Source organism: Pipistrellus kuhlii, unplaced genomic scaffold (genome assembly GCF_014108245.1).
Source record: "Pipistrellus kuhlii isolate mPipKuh1 unplaced genomic scaffold, mPipKuh1.p scaffold_m20_p_9, whole genome shotgun sequence".
In the NCBI taxonomy this organism is placed as follows: Eukaryota; Metazoa; Chordata; class Mammalia; order Chiroptera; family Vespertilionidae; genus Pipistrellus; species Pipistrellus kuhlii.
Window position 1 is genome coordinate 23,839,117 of NW_023425595.1, and position 23,348 is coordinate 23,862,464.

Genomic DNA, 23,348 nt, shown 5'->3' on the forward strand with positions numbered 1-23,348 from the left:
CTGTCCTTCCCTCTCCCACTCTCTCTTAAAAGATCAATGGGTGAGGATTAACCAAAAGATAAATAAAAATAAAGATCAAGCTTTATCTTAACTGAGCCTGTCCATTGTCTATTTTGCATCTATAACATGCCTTTGGAATGGCAGCATGATCTTCTTCTTCCAGACCTTTTAGGACACAATTTCTCACCAGAGCAGAGACCACAGAACCCCTCATTGTTATCCTGTCCCTCACTTACCATCTCTATGTGCTGTAAAAATTGTTAACTATTCTATATCCACCAGTGTAAAAGAAGTGTCTATCCATTTTACTCCTTATCCAACCTCAGAGATTTTCCCCCTTTACTTTCTCCAGCCAACCTAATCTACCACAAGTGGATTTCATGTAACTCCTTTATGTCCTCTCCTTTGATTTTAATGAATAAAATAAGGTGCAGAACTGCCTTTCTCTGCAGCATTTTCTCAATATGTTGAGATTGTGCTACCCAGCAATTATCATTGGTTTGGCTAAAAAAACAAAAAACAAAAAAAAACAAACAAACTCATAAATTCTTATAGATTTGGGCGTTTCTTATGTTGACAGGTGAGAGAGCGGACACACTCTCAGAGGAAAGGGCTTGTTTATATGTGAGAGACATTGCTCTTGGTATTCCCTCTTTGGAAGATTTTCCTCAGCTTTCCCTCCCATAGTAGGGAGAATAATGTCCCCCTTCACTCCACATATGCCCATGTCCTAATAACCTGGGACCTGTGAACTTGTTAGGTTTCATGGCAAGGAGTAACCAGTCTCGGAAGACCAGGAAGGGAGAAAAGGATGTAATTAACCCAGATTACCTAAATATTGCGTGACCACAGTTTTCAAGGGATCACACACAGAAATACCTCGAAACATGAGGAAAGAACAGATGAATAGTAAGATTTTTTTTAAATATATATTTTATTGATTTTTTACAGAGAGGAAGAGAGAGGGATAGAGAGAAACATCCATGAGAGATTCATCGATTAGCTGCCTCTTGCACACCCACAAATGGGAATGTGCCCACAACCAAGGTACATGCCCTTGACCGGAATCTAACACGGGACCTTTCAGTCTGCAGGCTGACGCTCTATCCGCTGAGCCAAACTGGTTTCGGCGTAAGATATATATATATATATATATATATATATATATATATATATTGATAGAGCAATTCTCTAATTGAGATTTTGTAGATTGTCCGAGTCAGTGTTGATAAGCTGTCCAGTTTTCCTAATTTGAAATGCGCAGACCAGGTTCCTAAAAAGACCTTCTGGGCTGGCCACGAGGTGCCTAGCAGGGTGAGGGAGCTGTCAGCCCCTTGAAAATGCCTCCAGGCTCGGTGCCCGCCTAACGTTGCCCGCCCAGGGCCAAAGGGGCACAACCCCTGCCTGCAGCCAGCTCTGAGCCCAGAGCACAGAGGTCACTGACCCCGGGCCCAGGGCCTCCACGCGGCCAGCCATTGGCCCGGGGCTCGGGGCGGGACCTCAGAGCGACGGGCCAATGGGGGGCGGCGCCGCGGGGGCGGGCCGTCCCAGGGCGGGAGTCCGCGGGCCGCGTCCTGGCCATGTGGGGGCCCGGCGGAGCGGAGGCGTGCGCCGGGGCGCTGGGCTTCGCGTTCTTCCTGCTGCTCTTCGCCCTGGGGGTCCGCCAGCTGCTGAAGCAGAGGCGGCCCGCGGGCTTCCCCCCGGGTCCGACGGGGCTGCCCTTTATCGGCAACATCTACTCGCTGGCGGCCTCCGCCGAGCTCCCCCATGTCTACATGAGGAAGCAGAGCCGGGTGTACGGCGAGGTACAGCCCGTCGGGCCGCGGGCAGGGAGGGCCCGGGCCTTGCTCCCGGGTGGGCTGACGGCCGCTCGGGGCCCGGACCCTTGACCGTGTATTTCCGGCTTTGTGGGGCTCCTACTTCCTGGGTCGGGGAAGCCCTCGAAGCCGCTCCCCTGCCTGAGGCCTTCGGCCTGGGCCTGACCCAGACCCGCCCCGCGCCCCTTGGGCTCCTGGCGTCCCGTTAGCCGCCGGGTTGGGCTCCCGCGCCTGCGCAGCGGCCCTGTGGGCTCCATCCCTCCGCTGGCTGAGTGCGGTGCCAGGGGCCAGCCCACGCCTCTTTCTTGGGGAAAGTAGGCGTGTGAGTTCTGGGACAGGGTTAGTAGGTAATAGATTTCTTGAATATTTCCACTTAAGAAAGGCTGTTTAGGCGTTTGCTGGGAGGATTAGCAAGTACTTGGGAAGGCCACAGCGAAGAGGTAAAGGATTGTGAGTGAGTGAATGAATGACTAAAAGTCCCTACGGAGCTCCACAGCGCAGGGTGGTCAAGTGTCCGGCTGACAGGCCGGGAGCATCCTCCCAGCAAACCCTGAGGCTGCACCTGCTGTGGGCCTCCCCTCACTATGGACTCCTTTAAACTCACAAGGGCCTAGCGGGGAGCCCTCTGCGCCTCCCTTTTTACAGAGGAGGGAACTGCCCCAGAAATGCCCGGTGACTTGCAGACAGCCACCCCGCTGCTCACCGTCAGGGGAAAGGGCCAGGACACCAGCCTGTGTTCGTCAGTGTCCCCGCCTGACCTCGGAAGGAGGCAGACGTTTCAGAGCACTGGCACTGACCCAGCTCACCTGTTTTGTTTTGATTCCATTCATTTATGGGCAACAACAAACCAGACTCTTGCCAGGAACTAGGGGTGAAGAGGACAGGGAGGCAAACACAGCCCCACTTCAGGGAGTTCCAGTAATAAGAGGGGGGGAAATCAGTCTAATTGTGGACCACAAGCGGTGGCCAGGGCTTTGAGGGAACAGTACAGCAGGGCTGTTTGGCAACTGCTTCAGGTTGAGGCTTCAGTCCTTATTTGAACCAGGTTTTACAAGAATTATTTTAGGTTTCTGCAGCTCACTAATGGTTTCATCGCTAAAAGGAAGCTGGCCTGAGGAAAGCAAACACACAATTCTTAGATTTTATTTTATACCCTCCAGTTCTCCAGGAATTGAGTGTATTTCCATTAATACATTTGATCTCTGCTGTGTCGGTACAGAACATCATAATATTCTAGAGAAATCATTAGCTATGAGAGCAGGAAAACAAAATTTTACCTTCTTTGAATCTTAATTTTTCCTCATGTGTATAATGAGAAGAATAACTGAGGGCAGTTAAGTGCTACTCAAATGTTCTTGGTTATTAATTGCAGAACAATTTATTAGGCCTACGGATTCAAACACATTTTTTTTTTTTTAAGATTTTTAAATTGATTTTTTAGAGAGTGGAAGGGAGAGGGAAAGAGAAACATCAATCTGAGAGCAAAACATCCAGGAATTGAACCCACAGTCTTTTGGTACACAGGATGACTCCCAACCAAGCCATACCAGCCAGGACTCAAACTTCTTTTAAAACCAGTTTTTTTTAATGGTCTTTCAGAATAGGAATACATTTCTTATATATATAAAGATTTGAACTGAAAGGAATGCTATATTTACACTGAACATCCTTTTCTGGAAGGGAGTCATCTAAGTCTCATAATAAATTACAAATTAAATTAGAAACATGCCGGAAAACTTACCTTGGGATGGGTAGATCAATGGATTTAAGAATTTGGCATGAGTAAATGGTTTTATTGCTGGTACACCTGTGGTACTTTACAAAGAGGGCTTTTTACTGGAGGTGGTAAAATCAAGCTCTTTTAATAGGCAAGAGAAGTCGAAAAAGAGAAAGGAACAAAAATGAAGAAGATATGTGCATTGAAGAGTAGACACTATTTGCCTGACTGTGCCTTAAACCTGAATGCTACCTAACATTACCTTTTAACCACAGCAGCACTTGATCTTTATCTTAGTGGTGAAATACCCCTAGAGATCTTCCATTATCTTAGAGGTGTTTCCCAGTTCTGACAATGTCTCAAAGTTAGTGTAAGTTGTTAATACACTATACAGTTATAACATACTATACAAATTTTTTTTTGGAAGTGGAAGGAGACTTATCTCCTATGCTTCTGGGATATTGTGGAAAGCTGTTTCTAGGGCTTATTTGTAAATGGAATCTTCTTTTTTGCACTATTTTTATAATTTGGAGATGCGTGCTAGCAGGAAAAAAAAGGACTTGGAAATTGCTTATGAGAACTGTCAATCACTTCTTTTATGAAGTCTGTGAGTTCAGTTTTCCTTTATGACTTTTGAAAGGAAAACAACCAGTCCTCAGGTTTTATACATTTATTTTAAAGGCAATTTTAAATAGAAATGTACTACATCAAGAATTGCCAATTCCTTGGAGATTCCCTCTTAATATATATATAAGTTTTTGCAGTTACTTTAATCTTATTTCAATTTTGAAAAGGATTCCCTAGCCAGTAAAGTGGTAAACAAGTGGTTTTTACAGATTATGTTCAGGTAATACACGTGGGAAAATAAAAGAATTACTTTAAGGCAAGCGGTATTGACAACTTATTTATTTATGTAGTAACTGAAAGGTGAACATGGTAGGTTAGCATGGAGGTGCAAACGGGCAGGTTAAATAGCCATCTCAGACGTTGGATAAAGAAAAAGTGAATTTATTTAAGGATGGGAAATGGGATATCTAAAGGGAAGGGCTGCACAGCACCGAGCCAACGGGACATTGGGGTGAAGATGGCAGCACTCAGGAGCTGAAGTTTCATCCTTATATGCAGTCAGAAGTGTAATAGAGTATCGAGAGTAGAAGAGACACACAGGAAGAGGAGCTTCTCCTTTATATCTGCGAAAATTACCCTTCTGGGCAGGTCCTTCCTTTTCATTACTGCTTCTGGAACTGGAGAAGTCCCACCTTTGCTCAGCTGAAACCCTTACACTGCCACTTTTCACTGATTCCACTGCTTGTGGCAGGCAGCCCATGCTCCTCTGGGTTCCAGACGCACCTACTGCTCAGCTGGCAGGGCCTATTCTTGTGCCAAAGACTCCATTGCTCATCTGGTTGATTCTTGTGCCAAAAACTCCACTGCTCAGCTGGGCCTATTCTTGAGCCAAAGATTCCATTGCTCAGCTGGTTGATTCTGTTACTGTTTGGAGGTTTCCATCAGTATTGCTGCTGTCGCTACTTCTGCTGAATTTCTATTCTCTGCCAAGACTCTTGGTCTTTTTGTTGTTGTTGTTGTTGTTTTCCCAGAGTAGTGTGAACCATGGCTAGCTCAGCTCTGCCTGTTTGACTCAATATTTTGACGGTAAAAAGCTCTCAGCCAACTCCTGAGAGGATGGGGATAAGCATTCTTTGCATCCCACTGATAGGTAGCACTGTTCTCTCACTGGACTAGTCCCCTATGGGCCTGTGTATAAAAGGTGTGACATTGTAAGTGAACCCGAGGGGTGAAGCAGAAGAGAAGCTCCAGCAAGACATAGCATGGATATTCTGTCTTGCCTTCCCCTCCGCTGAGGGAGGGTCACCTGGGCCTGTGTGGTGAATGCTGTGAAAGGAGACAGCATGGAGTCACTTGTGCTAAATCCCATGTCAGCAAACTAGGACTTAAGTTAACTGCAGTTTCAACCTTCCCAGGAATGTAACCTCTGACCAGTCAACCTGAAAGTACCTGGTCAGCACTAGTCAGGTTATGTGCTGGACAGATGTCCTTGTTTCCCTTAGGAGAGTGACCTTGCCTGAAACAGTGCTTTCTTTGCTAATTTCCTTTTCACACTTCCCTTCTGCCTTTAAATTTTTTTTCTTTTCTACGGCTCTTTGGAGCTCCTTTCTCCTTATTAGATGGAATACTATCCAATCATGAATCATTCAAAAAGCCAATTAGATCTTCAAATTTACTCATTTGAATTTTATACTTCAAAGTTGTCTCATGCCTTTGACAGTCCCTTTTCCTAAGTCCAGAGTAATAAATGATATGTACATGGTGATGCTTCTTCATAAATCTTGGATGTAGAAGGAAATTCCTAGATATCATTGAATGTTTTGAGTTGGAATGAATTTTAAAAGAGCATCTGACTCAAGTACCATAGTTTCAATGGCAGCCCTGATGCCCCAGAAGGTTAAGGTTTATGCACAGGGTTGTGTATGTTTTTAATGGCAAAGCTTAAGCTAGAACACAGGCCTGCTGAGTTTGGTACTCTTTTCATTATACCATTTGAAAGATTATGTCTTCAGGCATCGAATGCATAATGAAATCATAGTGTTCCATATGTCTTGTAGAGAGAAGGCACTCTACACATTATCAGTTGAGTAGGAAATAAGTGCCTATATTTTCAGGGAAGTGACAAATCTGGGAGAGCTGCTTAGTACGTGTTAATTTTCTTACTTACCTTTCTCCATACATTTTTCCATTTAATTGTTTTTCTTTCCTTCCTCAAAGATCTTCAGTTTAGATCTTGGAGGTATATCCACTGTGGTTCTCAATGGCTATGATGTAGTAAAGGAATGCCTTGTTCATCAAAGCGAAATTTTTGCAGACAGACCATGCCTTCCTTTATTCATGAAGATGACAAAAATGGGAGGTATGTTTCTTTTTACCTATTTAGTGATTGACTAAACTATTTCAAGTCATATTTGTTTTATGTAAATTTAGCATGTAGAGTTTGCATTCTATTGTACTGATTAATAGAAGGTCTTAATTAATCAGTTTAGGCTACAGACCAAGTATTTGAGGACTTTCAGGCTCCATTTCAGTCATACAAGGGTGGGCAGAATTTGGTTTACATTTGTGAGTATGTGAACCACAGTTTATCCTCTTAAGATTATTTATTATTCTGTTATTTTCCATAGGAACAGCTGTAAACCTACTTTTGTTGATGCCTGTATTTTAGACTGGTACATACTAATTTTACTGTTGCAATCCAGTTTTAGTAAATATTTTACATAATGTTTTAAAGAATTAGTACTTAATTTATGCAAGTTTTGTGAAACAAATTAGGAATACACATACGTGCATGCACACTGGTCCTTTTGAAGCCAGTCTTAAGTATGTGGTGACATTTTTACTATCATTTTGCTTATAAGATTACAGAACCTGAAGCAGCCTTTCTTAGCTACTAATCAGTATGCTATATAAAAAAAGAATTGTGGTATTTGTGTAAAGGACTAGGATTTTATATGGTTTAGTGTTGATCAGTGTTGAAGGATTCCATATTTAACAAGGGAAAAGGGCTAAATGCTAACAGAACTATTGAGAAGAAAGCAGCAACAAAAAGTCTAGAATGCTGAAGTTAGATGCAATGGTTTTGATACATCCTATAAAATAAAAGGCTAATATGCAAATCCTCCCCTGGAGAGTTCAACCCACCAGGAGTTCAACTACTTGCTATGATGTATGCTGACCACAGGGAGGGCACGGAATGAAGGAAGGCCTTGGCCGGCAGCCAGCTGGGGGAAGGAAAGACCTGGCCAGCAGCCAAAAGGCCCTGATTGCCTTTGATCACAGCCAGGCTTATGGACCCTATCCATGCACGAATTTTGTGCACTGGGCTTCTAGTAATAATATAAGAGTTTTAACAGTAATGGTGTCCAGAATTCTCCAATTTAATGAGAGCTTCACATTTAATTTTAAAGTAAACTTTATAGTAACTTGCTGAGATAGATTAAAAAGACATTGATTAAAAAGAAAAATTAACCACATATTATATCACAAGGAAAATCAACTAATGCAAAGAAAGCCCTAGTTTTTTTAAAGGCCAAATTTTTAGGCCAGAGTATAATGATACTTAAAGCAATAATATAAATAAAACAAATTTCCAGCCTCTGCAATAATTGTCTAAATAATAAATTAGGCAGGTAGCTCAGTTGGTTAGAGAGCATTATCCTGGCACATACAAGAAACAACTATGAATGCATAAACAAATGGAACAACAAATCAGTGTTTCTCATTCCCATTCATCCTCTCTCTCTCTCTCTCTCTCCCTCTCCCTCTCCCTTTCTCCCTCTCTCTCCTTCTCTCTCTCCTTCTCTCTCTCTCTCCTCTCTCTCTCTCTCTCTCTCTCCTCTCTCTCTCTCTCTCTCTCTCTCTCCCCTCCCCCCCTTCATCCCTTCCTTCCCCTCTTCCCCTCTCCTTCCCTTCTTTGTCTCTAAAATCAATCAGGGCACAATTAGCCCCCTGTTGGGAAATGTGCACTGCCCAAGCACATAAGTTGCCAGTGTAGGGTTATAACAAGGCTCCTCTGTGCTTTCTTGAACATGTATACCTTTACCCACGGTTTGCTCTCATCCCAGCCCTTCCATTTGATCAGCTGTCCCCTCTGCCAGCAGTGATCTCTCCCCAGATATCTGCTTGACTTACTGATCATCTCCATGTTTTTACTTGTGTCACCTTCTCCGTGAGGCTTTTCCTGGCCACACTACCTGCTTCCTTGCTGTATACTTGATGTGTTCATTTGCCTCTCTTCATGGGTATGTAAGATCCATGAGAGTAGGGATCTGTTGCCTTTTTTGTTCACTGATATATCTGTGACATTTAGAATAGCAGGTGCTTCATGAATACAAGTTGAATGAATATTTGTTGAATGAATAGTCATCTGGGAGTATAGAAAGAAAATGAAATGCAGAAATATAAGATCACTGCACAGCACTAAAGACCCCATTATAGATGGCTAACTTTATAATAAGCTCCAAATTAAAAATTGTTGCACAAAAGTTAATGGAATGTGGATTACATAGGTATCTCATGTAGACAAGAGAACATGACATTTTTTTTTATCATAGGTATATCTATGTACAAATTATGAATGAAATGTTGAGTTAAGTACATGTTACCCTTAACCACTCTGCCTGCCAGCCTGATCACCCCCAACTGCTCCCCTGCCAGCCTGATTGATGCCTAACTCTCCCCCGTGGGCCTGATCACCCGCAACTGCCCTGCCCTGCCAGCCATCTTGCGAGAGTGTGAGGGTCAATTTGTATATAACCTCTATTATATAGGATATTCTGTGGCAAATGAGTAGCAGGAAACAGCTGTTATCCACTGGATCTAATTTTAGTTTTATAGAAAGATCATTTGAAGAATAACCATCTTTTTTCTTTCTTTTTTTTTTTTTTTTCCTTTCTTTTCTCCATAGCCTTTTTAGCTGTTAGAGACAGAGATTATAGAAATTTTTTTACCTTTTTTCCCCCCAGGTTTACTCAACTCCAAATATGGCCGAGGTTGGACTGATCACAGAAGGTTAGCTGTAAACAGCTTTCGCTCTTTTGGATATGGCCAAAAGTCTTTTGAATCTAAAATCTTAGAAGAAACCAAATTTTTCATTGATGCTGTTGAAACATACAAAGGCAGACCTTTTGACTTCAAACAGTTAATAACAAATGCTGTTTCAAACATAACCAATCTGATCATTTTTGGAGAACGATTCACTTACGAAGACACTGATTTCCAGCACATGATTGAGCTATTTAGTGAGAATGTGGAGCTAGCTGCCAGTGCCTCAGTCTTCCTGTATAATGCCTTCCCATGGATTGGCCTCTTACCTTTTGGAAAACATCAACAGCTGTTCAGAAATGCTGCCGTGGTCTATGATTTTCTCTCCAGGCTTATTGAAAAAGCTTCTCTCAACAGAAAGCCTCAGTTACCTCAGCATTTTGTTGATGCTTATTTAGATGAGATGGATCAGAGTAAAAGTGACCCATCATCTACTTTCTCCAAAGAAAACCTAATTTTCTCTGTGGGTGAACTCATCATTGCTGGAACTGAAACTACAACCAATGTGCTACGATGGGCAATTCTTTTCATGGCGCTTTATCCTAACATTCAAGGTAAGGACTCTCTCAATCTCAAGGTCTGAAATTACATTTAGGACTCACACATGTTTTAGAGTTTTTGGCCACATCCAAAGCAGTTTATTTTGGAACTCCTGCAGGGTTGGCCAAGAAGAAAAATATTTAATACTTATACAAAGTTTCCTTATACATAATTGATTTTTTACAAAGATGAAGGGAGAGGGATAGAGAGCTAGAAACATCGATGGGAGAGAAACATTGACCAGCTGCCTCCTGCACACGCCCTACCAGGAATGTGCCTGCAACCAATGTACATGCCCTTGACCAGAACCAAACCTGGGACCTTTCAGTCCGCAGATCGACACTATATCCACTGAGCCAAACCGGTTTTGGCCAAAATTTCCTTTTTTAAAATTTTTTATTGATCTCAGAGAGGAAGGGAGAGGGAGAGAGAGAGAAACATTAATCCGCTGCCTCCTGCGTGACCCCCACTTGGAATCAATTTCACAACCCGGGCATATGCCCTGATTGGGAATCGAACTGCACACAACCTGGTTTATAGGTCCATAATCAACCCCTGAGTCACACTAGCTGGGCAAGTTTTCTAATCTATTATCTCAATTCATGTAAATATTTTAGAGACAGGCTCTATTATGCCTATTTTATAAATGAGAGAGGCTGAGTGACTGACGTACTCAGGCTCATTCACTGGAAGTGGCAGAACTGGGACCAGAACGAAATCTTTATTGTTCAGATTATTACAGTTGTTCCTCTTTTTTCCCCCCATAGCTTCCCTCCACCTGGTTCCCATCAAGTTTTATGCTTTACTATTTTTCTTGCTGAGAGTGAGATGTTATTCCAATTCTAGTTTTGATTTTTATTACTCTTACTGTGTTATTCACAACAAAGTTACCCAAAGCATTGATTACTGGTGGTAGAAGATATATGGTATATCTTCTTACTTAATAAAAGAGAAATATGCAAATTAACCATTACTCAATTACACCCTAACCCAATCAGAGTGAGTATGCAAATTAACCCATCATAGATGGAGGCTAATTTGCATATGCAGGTGCCCAATGGTGTGAAGCCTGCTGAATGGAAGGGAGGCCATGGGAGGCTACTGGGGTGGTGCTCCAGACAGAAGCCAGGTAGAGCCGGCTCCCCAGAGGCCAGGAGTGGGAACTTGTCGGCTTCCCAGCAGCTGGGAAGCAGGGACTTGCCCGCTCCTGGGCTGCCAGGGAGTGGGGATATGCCGGCTCCTGGGTGGGTAGGGTGGGGAACCAGGACTTGCTGGCTCCTGGGCAGCTGGGAGTGAAGCTGGAGGGCCTATTCTTGCACGAATTTCGTGCACCAGGCCCCTAGTATTTAAATAAACTCCCAGACCATGAAAAATGTGCATCTGGGTGGGCCCATGCCCTACTTATTATTACAGGTTATCCCTTGTTTACCACAAAGGGAAATTACTTTAGATACACTTTTTCAGGATTGCATAATAACTCGAACACTTTCTTCTCTAACAGGACAAGTACAGAAAGAGATTGACTTAATTATGGGACCCAATGGAAAGCCTTCTTGGGAAGACAAATGCAAAATGCCTTATACTGACGCCGTTTTGCACGAAGTTTTACGATTCTGTAATATAGTGCCTTTAGGGATTTTCCATGCAACCTCTGAAGATGCAGTTGTACGTGGTTATTCTATTCCTAAGGGCACAACAGTAATCACAAATCTTTATTCTGTACACTTTGATGAAAAGTACTGGAGAGACCCAGAAGTATTCTATCCAGAGCGATTTCTGGATAGCAGTGGATATTTTTCCAAGAAGGAAGCTTTGGTTCCGTTTTCCCTTGGTAAGTGAACGTTCACAGAGCATAACTTCAGGACAAGTATAATGGTGGTTCATTAGTGTAACATTTTTGCTGTTGTTAGGCCTCACCCAAGGATATATTTTCCCCCATTGGTTTCTTAGAGAGTGGAAGGGATGGAGGGGGGAGAGAGAGACATTGATATCGCTGTGAGGAAAAACACATCAGTTGGTTGCCTCCCACACACACCTTGACTGGGGCAGTGATGGAACCTGCAATCCAGATACATGCAAATTTCGAACCCATGACCCTTCAGTGTGAGGGTTTATATTCTAACCACTGAGAACTCTGGCCATTGCATTAGTATAACATCTTAATCCGAAGTTCTCTGTTGCAGAATTATGTATTCAACTCTGAAAACATAGCATTGATTCTTACAGGAAAGAATAGTTTAATTAGAGGTCATTAACACCATAACTACTAAAAAATAAACAAGCATTAATTGAGTATCTAGAGAGAAACTGATGAGAGCTCTGACTTTTGAAACATTTTTGTCTGTGGATTTTTTTGGCTTTTAATCAAAACTGCAAGAGCTAGAAGGTCAGTAACAAGTAGCTTGAAGAACAGATCCAAGGAGGGGAATGAATCATAATTTGAAGGGAAACAAGAATCGAGCTCTCTTGGCTCCTAGTTTATTATATCTCTTTTCTAAAAATACTGCTTCTGCAGTAAAGATGTGCACAGATCACAAGACCCTTGGGAGATGGACTGGAAACTCTTCCTTTAATTGAGGAAGGGTACACATTGAGTCATCTGAAATGAAATGACCTTCTCTTGACTCTGTAGAACAAAATGTCACACTTCAAATTAGATCTTTCACAGCATACCTCAGTCGCTGTTGCAACGGCAAGGGAAGTGGGGGAGGGACAAATAAGTTTACAAAAGTCCAGGAAGGTAAAGAAATAGGTTCTGGGAGATGAAAAGCCAATTCCTATTCTTTAGGATTTAAGGAGATTCTTTTTCTTTTCTTTTTTAATATATTTTATTAATTTTTTTACAGAGAGGAAGAGAGAGAGGAATAGAGAGTTAGAAACATTGATGAGAGAGAAACATTGATGAGAGAGAAACATCGATCAGCTGCCTCTTGCACACCCCTACTGGGGATGTGCCCGCAACCAGGGTACATGCCCTTGACCAGAATCGAACCCGGGACCTTTCAGTCCGCAGGCCGATGCTCTTTCCACTGAGTCAAACTGGTTTCGGCAAGGAAGTTCTTTAATAAGAATAACCTTTTATAACTTCTTTTAAATTCCAGATTTCCAGAATTTAATCATCTATTTTGTAATGTATTAGACATACATTTAGGTAAATATCGTGGATTTTAAAAAGATGACAATGTCTTTTTTTCTGTTTAGGAAGAAGACATTGTCTTGGAGAACAGCTGGCTCGGATGGAAATGTTCCTGTTTTTTACAGCATTGCTGCAGCGGTTTCACTTGCATTTCCCCCATGAACTGGTTCCAGATCTGAAGCCCAGGTTGGGCATGACCTTGCAGCCCCAGCCCTACCTCATCTGTGTGGAAAGACGCTGAAAGGGCACGATGCCATGTGGAATGAGGCCATTTATGTTCACCTCATCCCTGAACGTAGTTTAATCAGTGTGTGTGTGTTTGGTCAAAAGCCACAGCATCAGAAAGTAAACAAAGATATGTCTTTATTTCAATTTATTTTTTATAATGCAGATTATGAGATTCTTTTTAACAAAATGTTTTTATTGATTTCAGAGAGGAGGGGAGAGGGAGAGAGAGAGCGCATGAGAGAAACATCAATGAGAATCATCGATGGATGCCCTCTACTGGAGATCAAGGCCACACATTGGGCATGTGCCCTGACAGGGAATCGAACTGTGACCTCCTGGTTCATAGGTCAATGCTCAACCACTGAGCCACATTGGCCAAGCCACACAGATTTGATTTTTCAAGCTTTTATAACTTCTAAGGTAAAATTATCTCTTGAGGAAAACAAAGGTGCAAATCTATTTTTTAAAATATATTTTATTAATTTTTTACAGAGAGGAAGGGAGAGGGATAGAGTCAGAAACGTCAAAGAGAGAGAATCATCGACCAGCTGGCTCCTGCACACCCCCGACTGGGGATGTGCCCGCAACTAATGTACATGCCCTTGACCGGAATGGAACATGGGACCTTTCAGTCCGCAGATCGACGCTCTATCCACTGAGCCAAACTGGTTTCGGCAAAGGTGCAAATCTTAAGTTGTTGCTTAAGATACTAAGATTCATGCTCTAGAGTTCATGTTCTCATAACTTGGCCCATGAATAGTTGCAACCTTGGAGTAAATGCACAGACAGTGACTTCTGTTAAAACATGTTCCCTTTTTGTATGATGTGGGAAATAACAATGTATTACGTGTATAAACATGCACTATGCACTTGTATTTGAATAAAAAGCACTGGCTAGATTAATGTGAACATAATGAAAATAGTGATTTCTAAGAGACAGAGAGAAAAGGGTAGATGTGACATCTTAGTGTGTTTGATTTCCATTAATTAAAATTTTGTTTATGTAACAATAATTATATTCATTTATATGTAATAATAAAATATGCATTAAATATATAATACATAAATAAAATTAAAGCCACAACAATTTAAACATATATTCTTAAAAATTAAAATAAAATTTTTACTAATTAATACCAAGATTAAATTGGAATCATTTAAAGGTCCCAAGTGATTTTAATGTGCAGCTTGTATAAAATACTGTCTTAAGATTCTCCAGCTTTCCAAAACTGACACCTGCAGTTATATATATATATATAAATATATAGCAAATTTAATTCATACTTTAAGACAGTATTAACCAAGAACATTCTAGTTTTAATGAAAATCCTATACATTTTTAGAGAATAGGAAATGACATCTGCCCAACTGATTTTTAATCCTAGTATGATTTCGATGCCAAATGCATTACCTATATACAGAAAGGAATATATGTCAATCTTATTTATGCACAGAGACACAAGAAAATATCTAGCATGCATACCAAATTACCTCTTATAAAGACACCAGACACCAGATTTTATTAGAACTCTCACAATGGACTTATTTTAACTTAATTAACTTTTTAAAGTACCTGTCTTCCAAGGCAAGCCACATTCTGAGATACTAAGGGTTAGGTCTTCAATATATGAAGGGAGGGCGGGGGCCGTTACTAAGCTCATAACACCAGGTAATGAAGAATTACAGGGCCAAGATCTAAACGAAGGAGGAAAGGTGGAATGCCACACTTTTCTTCCAGAGTTGTGAACCAAATCTGAAAGAAACAACTGAGAGGCAGATAGAGTAAAGCAGAGTTTTTGATAGACTTACAGAGCGGGAGGCTAAAAAAATGGGAGAATATAGACTACCAAGGGACTCTAAAAAGCTATATATCAGCCCTAGCTGGTTTTTCTCAGTGGATAGAGTGTTGGCCTGTGGACCCAAAGGTCCTGGGTTCGATTCTCGTCAAGGGCACATGCCCTGGTTGAGGGTTCGATCCCCAGTAGGGGGCTTGCAGGAGGCAACAAATCAATGATTCCCTCTCATCATTGATATTTCTCTCTCTCTTCCCTCTCCTTTCCTCTCTGAAATCTATTTTTAAAAATAAGTTTTTTTAAAAAAGGTATACTTCAAAGTAAGTGGAAAAAATGGGCTTCAGGGGCACTGAAGCTAAGCTCTGAATCACCTTAGCCCCTGGCTGGATTAAGGTGATTCAAGATTCCCAGCAGCTTGCCAGAGGCAATCAGATCCTCTTTGGAGAAAAATGAAAATCCAAGGCCTCAAATATATCTTTTTTTAAAAATATATTTAATTGATGTTTTACAGAGTAGCAGGTCATCCATGAAAATCTCTCTCCCCTACCATAAGCCAGCTTTTTATATGGGGTAGAAGGACAAAAATTACATGGGGAAGTAGGCAAAGGGAACAAAAAATGAATATACAAAAGGAATAAGGCAAAATAAATGAAAATGGATGTAATAGTTACAGATTACAGGCAAAGGGCAGGCACACCCCATTGCTTCCTTTCTGCAACTAGATTGTTAACCTTTCCATGATGATAAGCTGTTCTTTCATAGGAATGGACCACATTCAAGCTTGACTCCCAGATCCCCTGGGGTGTACAACTCCCATCCAGGTTAAAATATGCTTTTTTTAAAAAAAATATTTTATTGATTTTGTACAGAGAGGAAGGGAGAGAGATAAGAGAGTTAGAAACATCGATGAGAGAGAGTCATCGATCAGCCGCCTCCTGCACACCCCCCACTGGGGATGTGCCCCCAACCAAGGTACAAGCCCTTGACCAGAATCGAACCAGGGACCTTTCAGTCCCCAAGCCAACGCTCTATCCATTGAGCCAAACCGGTCTCGGCAAAATATGCTTTTTTAATCAGAACTGAAACATCACGTTTAACAGCATGATTAATATTTCTTACAACTATAGCTGGTCTCCACTATTCTATTTCTCCCTCCTGCCCGTCAGAGTTTCATCTAAGAGCTTTCTTCAATAATAGGATAACCGGACAACCAGGGGTTCAGGCTGCCTGTCACTGCTTGAGCCAATTAAGCAGAGACGGGGTTGAATCATATATGAGCGTTTATTCCAATACTGCTGGCAGTATAGGAGAGCACAGTTTTTGATAGATCCACAAAAATCTTCTCCTCCACCTCTCTCCATAAGCCAGCTGCTTATATTTGGTAGAAGGACAAAGATTATGTGGGAAAGTAGAAATTACAAGCATGGGAAAGTAGGCACAGTATAATATTATTAAAGGTTATAAGTCATGCAGGCTTGTGGGAAGAAGGGGATTGCACAGAGCAGGTGCCTCTGGACACCCCAGGACCAGATTACAGGCAATAGGGATTGGGGGCTATAAAGAGTGGGTGCCCCTGGGACCAGATTGTTTCAGCCTTGAGGCTGTAAATCTGTCCATTGCATTCGGATGTTAGCTCCCCAGTCCCAGGACATACACCTCTCAGCCAGGTTAGAAAGTGCTTTCTCTAATCAGAACAGAACCATCACAGTTAACAGAGCATGATTCATTTTTCCTTCTCCCCCCCCCCCCCCCCCCCCGTTTTGTTTGTTTGCTTTTTAAGAGAGATTAATGAGTCATGTAAGAGCTGGAGAAGATTCTGTTTCATATTTCTTATAATTGTAGCTGGTCCCCAATATTTCATTTCTGCCCCTGACAATAGCAGTTTCACAAGAATTCCAAGCCCAGGCTCTGCTTCTAGGAAACCTAACATGTTTAAGATAAATTCGTAAAAAAAATTTTTTTTTAATTAAAAACTATAAAAGAAAATCAAGCATAAATTTTAAAACTGACCAATAAATTCAAGGACTTAGTGGATGGATTTTATAGCAGACAGGACATAGCTGAAATGTTGTGAAGAAACCGCCTAGAATTAAGTACAGAGAGGTAAAAGGATAGAAAATAAAAATAAAAAAACAGCGTAAGAGACATATGGGATATAATGTTAATATCTAACTTGTGTACTTGAAACCCAGAGCAGGAGAAGAGAAAGAATTGGACAGAGTAATATTTGAAAAGCTGTTAACGAAAAAAAACAACAACAACATTGAAACCTGTAAAGAATTTTGTGAGTTTATTTGAGCCAAACTGTCAACATATGCTGGAAAGCAGAACCTCAATGAAGGGAGATAATTCTCCAGAGAATGGCGGGTTACATCTGTATTTATACATTGCAATCAAAGGAAAGGGACATAGGTGGGTTACAAGAAATCCACTGGTGACAGACCAGAGAGGTCGGAGAAAGCAAAGTTGGGAAACCACTGGGATTGGATAAAAAGTAAAATGGACACATACTTAGGTGGGTACAGGAACAATTAACATAATAAAGGAATTTGAGGCATCTGTCCTGGTGCCCACCCCAGGAGCTCCAGAAAAAGGGAAGTTACAAGTTAACCAGACATCTCACAGATAATGTTATCTTAGAGACAAGAAGGCTAATGGGCTCTGTAAAGATCTAAGTTGAGCTTTGTCAGGGAAAATATCAGCCTAGGACATGACTACCCACTATAACCTGTTTGTAGTTAAATATTTAATTTTCAAACAATCTTTTTTTAAAAAGATATATATATATATATATATATATATTATTGATTTTTAACAGAGAGGAAGGGAGAAGGATAGAGTTAGAAACATTGATGAGAGAGAATCATCGATCAGCTGCCTCCTGCACACTCCCTACTGGGGGATATGCCCGCAACCAAAGTACACGCCCTTGACCAGAATCGAACCTGGGACCTTTCAGTCCGCAGGCTAACTCTCTATCCAATGAGCCAAACCGGTCTTGGCTCAAACCATCTTTTGTGTTTACAATGTTATGCCCAGACTTCGTGATCCCCAAAGACCACCAGGGAGCTGAGTCTGATGCAACAAACAAAAGAGCTTCTTCCATGCTAGCATGGGCTCTGTCCCACTCACCTGACAGCATGGCGGACGAGAGACTGAACTTCTATAAGTCAAGGGGTTTTATAGGTGTGGTGATGTCACTGCTTTGGCTGACCCTGATTGGTTGGGTGAGGGCTAGGGTCCAGTTACACAAAATGGAGGATAGCTCCGCCCTGCCCCACAGTACAAAATGGAGTCAGGAGTTAGCCTCGCTCCGCCCTGCCCTCTCAATTTTAGGTCTCTGAGTTTGCAGGACTGCCACGCAGGCCTTTCCTGAGCTTGTCAGGTTGGCATGTGGCTCCTTTCGTCCACAAATCTAATACAAAATTTTCCAAAACTAATGAAAGACACCAGACTGAAAGGTCCCAGGTTCGATTCTGGTCAAGGGCATTTACTTTGGTTGCGGGCATATCCCCCGGTAGGGAGTGTGCAGGAGACAGCTGATCGATGATTCTCTCTCATTGATGTTTCTAACTCTATCCTTCTCCCTTCCTCTCTGTTAAAAATCAATAAAATATATATATTTTTTTAAAAAGATGGTTTGAAAGAAGCCCAATGAATGCCATACAGGATAAACAGGAAGAAAATCCCTCTAGCAACAAGACTAACTTCACAATAGAGACAATGGCAAGCCGGAAGACACCATGATCTCTCTTTAAATGCTGAAAGAAAACACTTAATGTATAAAATTACATACAGCCCTTAACAATCTTCATTTCAGTCAAATAGAAATCAGGTGAGTGGTTGTTTGAAGCAGGCAGGAAGGAGGGGTTGGGAAGAGGGGTGTGAGGACTTCTGGGAGAAAGCCCTGTTTGCTGTATAATGGTATTTACTTTATAATATTTTATTTTGCTGTGTCTATTTTTGTATATATGAAACCAAAATGTGAATATCTGAGTCCAAGTTCATTGTCTCACCGAAATAGAAGAATAAAGTTGCAGACAAAAACAGTTAGCGGGAGCAAAATTCATTGAGTACATCCAACCTAATTAAAGTCCTTAAGCCACCTGGGCAGTGGGCTCGGGAAGTGCTTCCTCACCACAGGAATTCCAGGTTTCCATTGTGCTCTGTGATTGGGAAGGGGAGAGAGGAAGCCACTTTTTTATGTATATGTTTGTTTGTTCCTGAGTGGTTATCTGCAAGCTGCCAGTGTAAGCAATAGCCATACATTTTAAAGTTCATTCTTCTCCCGTGCACCCTTCCTTCCCCATCTATTGATAATTGGGGTATCTTAGTAACTCCACCTAGTTGGGTTTTTGCGTTTTACTTTCCCTTCCCGTGGTCCCGCCCCTACTTACCTCCTTTTTTTGTTTGTTTCATATTCATAATGTATATTTCACAAACACATTAAAAATTTTACTTGTTTTTTTTGTTTGTTTGTTTTTGTTAATCCTGTTAAGGAAAGAAAAAAAAAACACATTGAAACCTGTAAAGAATTTTTTGTGAGTTTATTTGAGCCTTACTGTCTACATATGTCGGGAACCAGAACCTTAACGGATTGAGATAATGCTCCGGACAATGGCGAGTTACATTTCTGTATTTATACATTGCAATCAAAAGAAAGGGACTTAGGTTAGTTACGTGACATTCATTGGTGATAGATTAGGGAGGTGGGACAAAGCGAAGAGGGGTGGGGGCCTCTGGGATAGCGTAAAAGGTAAAATGATGGACTTGAGCTTCTTTTACAGAGATGGATATAGGATACTCTAACGTAATTAACAGTTGACAACTTGATAACAATAACAATGAGGGAATGTCTCAAGGCCATTTGTTGTGTCCTGAGGGGTCCGGGGTAAAAGGAAGTTACAAGTTACCCAGACATCTCACAGATATATCATCTCAGATGCTGGAAGGCAGATGGACTCAGTAAAAGATCAAAGTTGATCTTTGTCGGGTGAAATATCTGGGACATGACTACCTACTATAACCTGTTAGATACTTAATTTTCAAACCATCTTGGTTATCTTAGGTCTCTGGGTTTGCAAGACTGCCACACAGGCTTTCCCTGAGCTTGTCAGGTTAGCATGTGTCTCTTTTCTTTCACAATCCTTACTTGAGGATATTTTTTCCATTGATTTTTAGAGAGTGTGGGAGGGAGGGGGAGAAACATCTATGTGAGAGAGACACATGGATTGGTTGCCTCTCACACACACCCGGACCAGACCTGAGATCCAGCCTGCAACTGATGTACGTGCCCTTGACCAGGAATCAAACCTGAGACCTTTCAATCCAAGGGCCAACATACTAACCACTGAGTCAAACCAGGTAGGGCTGTTTGTACTCATTTTTAAAAAAATAAATATTTTATTGCTTTTTCACAGAGCGGAAGAGAGAGGGACAGAGAGCCAGAAACACCAATGAGAGAGAATCATTGATCAGCTGCCTCTTGCACACCCCCTACTGGGGATGTGCCCGCAACCAAGGTACATGCCCTTGACCGGAATCGAACCTGGGACCTTTCAGTCTGCAGGCCGACGCTCTATCCACTGAGCCAAACCGGTTTTGGCTGTACTCATTTTTTAAGGTAAAAATATTCTACTTATAAATGATCTTCTAAAGCAAATGAGCTTCTGTACTCAATGAAGAACAATGACTACTTTTCAATATTGTATGTAGTGATGATTAAGAAAAGGTTTGCCGAAACTGGTTTGGCTCAGTGGATAGAGCATCAGCCTGTGAACTGAAAGGTCCTAGGTTTGATTCCGGTCAAAGGCATGTACCTTGGTTGTGGGCACATCCCCAGTAGGGGGTGTGCAAGAGGCAGCTGATCGATGATTCTCTCTCATTGATGTTTCTAACTATCTCTCTAACTCTCCCTTCCTCTCTGTAAAATATCAACAAAGTATATTTTAAAAAAAGAAGAAGACATAAAAAAAAAAGGTTTGCAATATTGTGATTTATAACAAATATATATTGAGGTATTTGGTTATTCAGATAACCCCAAATATATTTTTCGTTATGTTTACTCTTCATCCACAGTTCCTGACTCAGTACCCAATTCCCTGAATGATAAGAGCAATGGGAGCATTTTTTGTTATAATATTTGGTCTTTTGATCTCAATTCCTGAAAAACTGCTTCAGAGCCATAAAGGTGAAATCGGTGTCTTGTTATTCAAATCAAGCCCCTTCCGGCCACAGCTGGGTGTGAGTTAATACGATGATTTCGGGAAAGCACCTGAAGATGAGGTAGTTGTCTGGGGAACCAATCCACAATAAATGGTTAGACCTTTCAGTCCCACCCCCCGTTTTCCGGGGAGGGAAAATTGGCTGCAGGTTGAACCAGTCACCAAGTAGCCAATGAGTTAGTCTGAGAGGCCTGTGCAATGAAACCCCACAAAGGAGGAGGTTTGTCTGCGGAACCCATCCCTAAACTCTCCGAGGACAGATTTCTTCCGTTCAGGATACTGCCTGTGTCTTCATCCTCCAGTTGGTTCGTATCCTTCAATATCCTCCGTAATTAACCGGTGGCCTAGTGAGTGAACGTTTCCTGAAGCCATGCTGGCAAATTACTCGAACCCTAGGAAGGGACTTTGGAAATCTCTGGTTTATAGTTAGTCGCTCAGAAATAACCAGAACTTCCAACTGGCACCGAAGTTTAAGAAGGGAGTCATGAGAATCTCCAGTCTAGCTCTGGGTCGTAATTGGCATCTGAGTCACAGCAGTCTGAAGGCCTGAGCCCCTCCGCTGTGGAATTTGCCATCTGTGGTCAATAGTGTCAGAACTGAGCTGAAAGTTGGTGGTGTCGGAGAATTGCGTGTCGCTGGTGTGGGGGGACTACACTCCCACGTTGGAGTTGGTTCTAAAACCCTTAGGTTTGATTTTAAAACTGAAACTTAAGATTTTAAAATTGAGATTTCTTTTAGAAATCGTATAATCTGTTAAAAACGTGAAGTTCTGTTGATGCTGGGCTGGCATTTTGAATGGCAAACAATTGAAGCTGAGTTGTGGCATATGATCTGCACATATGCATTATGCCACATCATTAATTTTTCTCGTCTCATAGGGATTTAAATATGTGGCCCCCATTTTAAACATTCAGAAACAACTTACTTAGGTTCTCCTGTGAATCTTTGCAGGTTAAATACCCTCGGTTTTTTATTATATGTACCTTGGTTCTGATCACTTCTGTGGATCTCTAATTTACCAAGGTTCCTTTTAGAACATATGCTCTGGCTATGACAAAACGGGGTGTTTACAGACAGCATATTTTGAAAAATGCAATTTAAGATACCCTTTGCAGTTTTTAAAACAAGAGAAACATGCTTATGGGTAATTGACAGTAGTTCTCAGGGCTTTTATCATTAGAGGCCTTATTAAACCAGTCCTTCCCCATTTATGCTTAACTGAAAGCAGTTGCTTGAACTTAAATACTAGGAATCATATTTACTCTTGAATTTCATTTTCTTAATGGTGGATTTTTATTTTATTTTATATCTCTGGATATTCTGTCTTCATTCCAGTTGGTAATATTGAAACAGCCTTTAAAGGAATATAGACAAAGACAAAGCTTTAGTAACCAAATCCCCACTTAACACATCTTCCTGAAGAAAGTAACTGTGAATATTATCTTTCAAAGCTTTCCTTAACCTTGACAGGTTTTGATAAGCATTGCATTGTGGTAGCTCTGTTGGTTGGGCCTCGTCCTGTGGAATTGTTATATGACATGAGTTCTGTTATTGAGTAAACTTTGTACTATTTTTCCGTAGTGGCTGCACCAATTTACATTCCCAGCAAGTGTGCAAGAGTGCCTTTTTCTCTACTTTATTGTTAAAACGTGTTATTTCTTGTGTTTTTTATAATAGCCATTCTACCAGGTAAGAGTGATATCTCACTGTGGGTTTGCTTTGCCTTTCCCTGATTAGTGATGTTGAGCACCATTAATTTAGTGCCGCTGTCGGCCACCTGTATGTCTTCTTTGGGAAAATGTCTTCAGATTCTCACTCAGTATATTTTTTAAATAGATTTTTTTTGTCATTGAGTTGTATGAGTTCCTTATATGTTTTGGATATTAACACCTAATAGATGATTTACAAATATAGGGTGTCCCAAAAATGTATACACATTTTGAATAATCGTAATAATGCCAATAGATTAAATATGAAAAGAACCATTAATTGAGCCACTAGTTGTTAAAGTGTATATACATTTTTTTGGGACACCTTGTATTTTCTCCTATTTGACAGGTTATTTTTCCATTTTGTTGATGGCTATTTTTGCTGTGCAAAAGCTTTTTAGTTTTATGTAATTCCACTTGTTTGGTTTTGATGTTGTTGCCTTTGCTTTTGATGTCAAATCCAAAATATCATCGCCGAAATCAATGTCAAGGAGCTTGCCGCTTTTTCCTTCTAGTTTTATGGTTTCCGATCTTACATTCAAGTCTTTAATTCATTTTGAGTTAATTTTGT

At 41.3% G+C, this 23,348-nt stretch overlaps 1 protein-coding gene and 1 long non-coding RNA gene across 2 annotated transcripts; both read left to right on the forward strand.

Moving 5' to 3' along the window:
• Nucleotides 1-1,535: 1,535 nt before the first annotated feature.
• Nucleotides 1,536-13,169, forward strand: LOC118712446 (vitamin D 25-hydroxylase). The gene is made up of 5 exons (XM_036426142.2): nucleotides 1,536-1,805; nucleotides 6,319-6,460; nucleotides 9,069-9,701; nucleotides 11,189-11,518; nucleotides 12,889-13,169. Exons 1-5 carry the CDS (start codon nucleotides 1,581-1,583, stop codon nucleotides 13,062-13,064), a joined length of 1,506 nt encoding a protein of 501 aa, XP_036282035.1. The 5' UTR covers nucleotides 1,536-1,580; the 3' UTR covers nucleotides 13,065-13,169.
• Nucleotides 13,170-13,308: 139 nt separating this feature from the next.
• On the forward strand, nucleotides 13,309-13,960 carry LOC123651859. The gene is made up of 2 exons (XR_006740832.1): nucleotides 13,309-13,499; nucleotides 13,732-13,960. It is a non-coding gene; the product is annotated as an uncharacterized LOC123651859 (long non-coding RNA).
• Nucleotides 13,961-23,348: the final 9,388 nt, after the last annotated feature.

Excerpts from the sequence above, each read along its gene's own strand:
- LOC118712446 (XM_036426142.2), top strand. The coding sequence starts at position 1,581 with ATGTGGGGGCCCGGCGGAGCGGAGGCGTGCGCCGGGGCGCTGGGCTTC. Across the intron at positions 1,806-6,318 it reads AGAGCCGGGTGTACGGCGAG|ATCTTCAGTTTAGATCTTGG; the intron begins GTACAGCCCGTC and ends CCTTCCTCAAAG. Across the intron at positions 11,519-12,888 it reads TTTGGTTCCGTTTTCCCTTG|GAAGAAGACATTGTCTTGGA; the intron begins GTAAGTGAACGT and ends TTTTCTGTTTAG.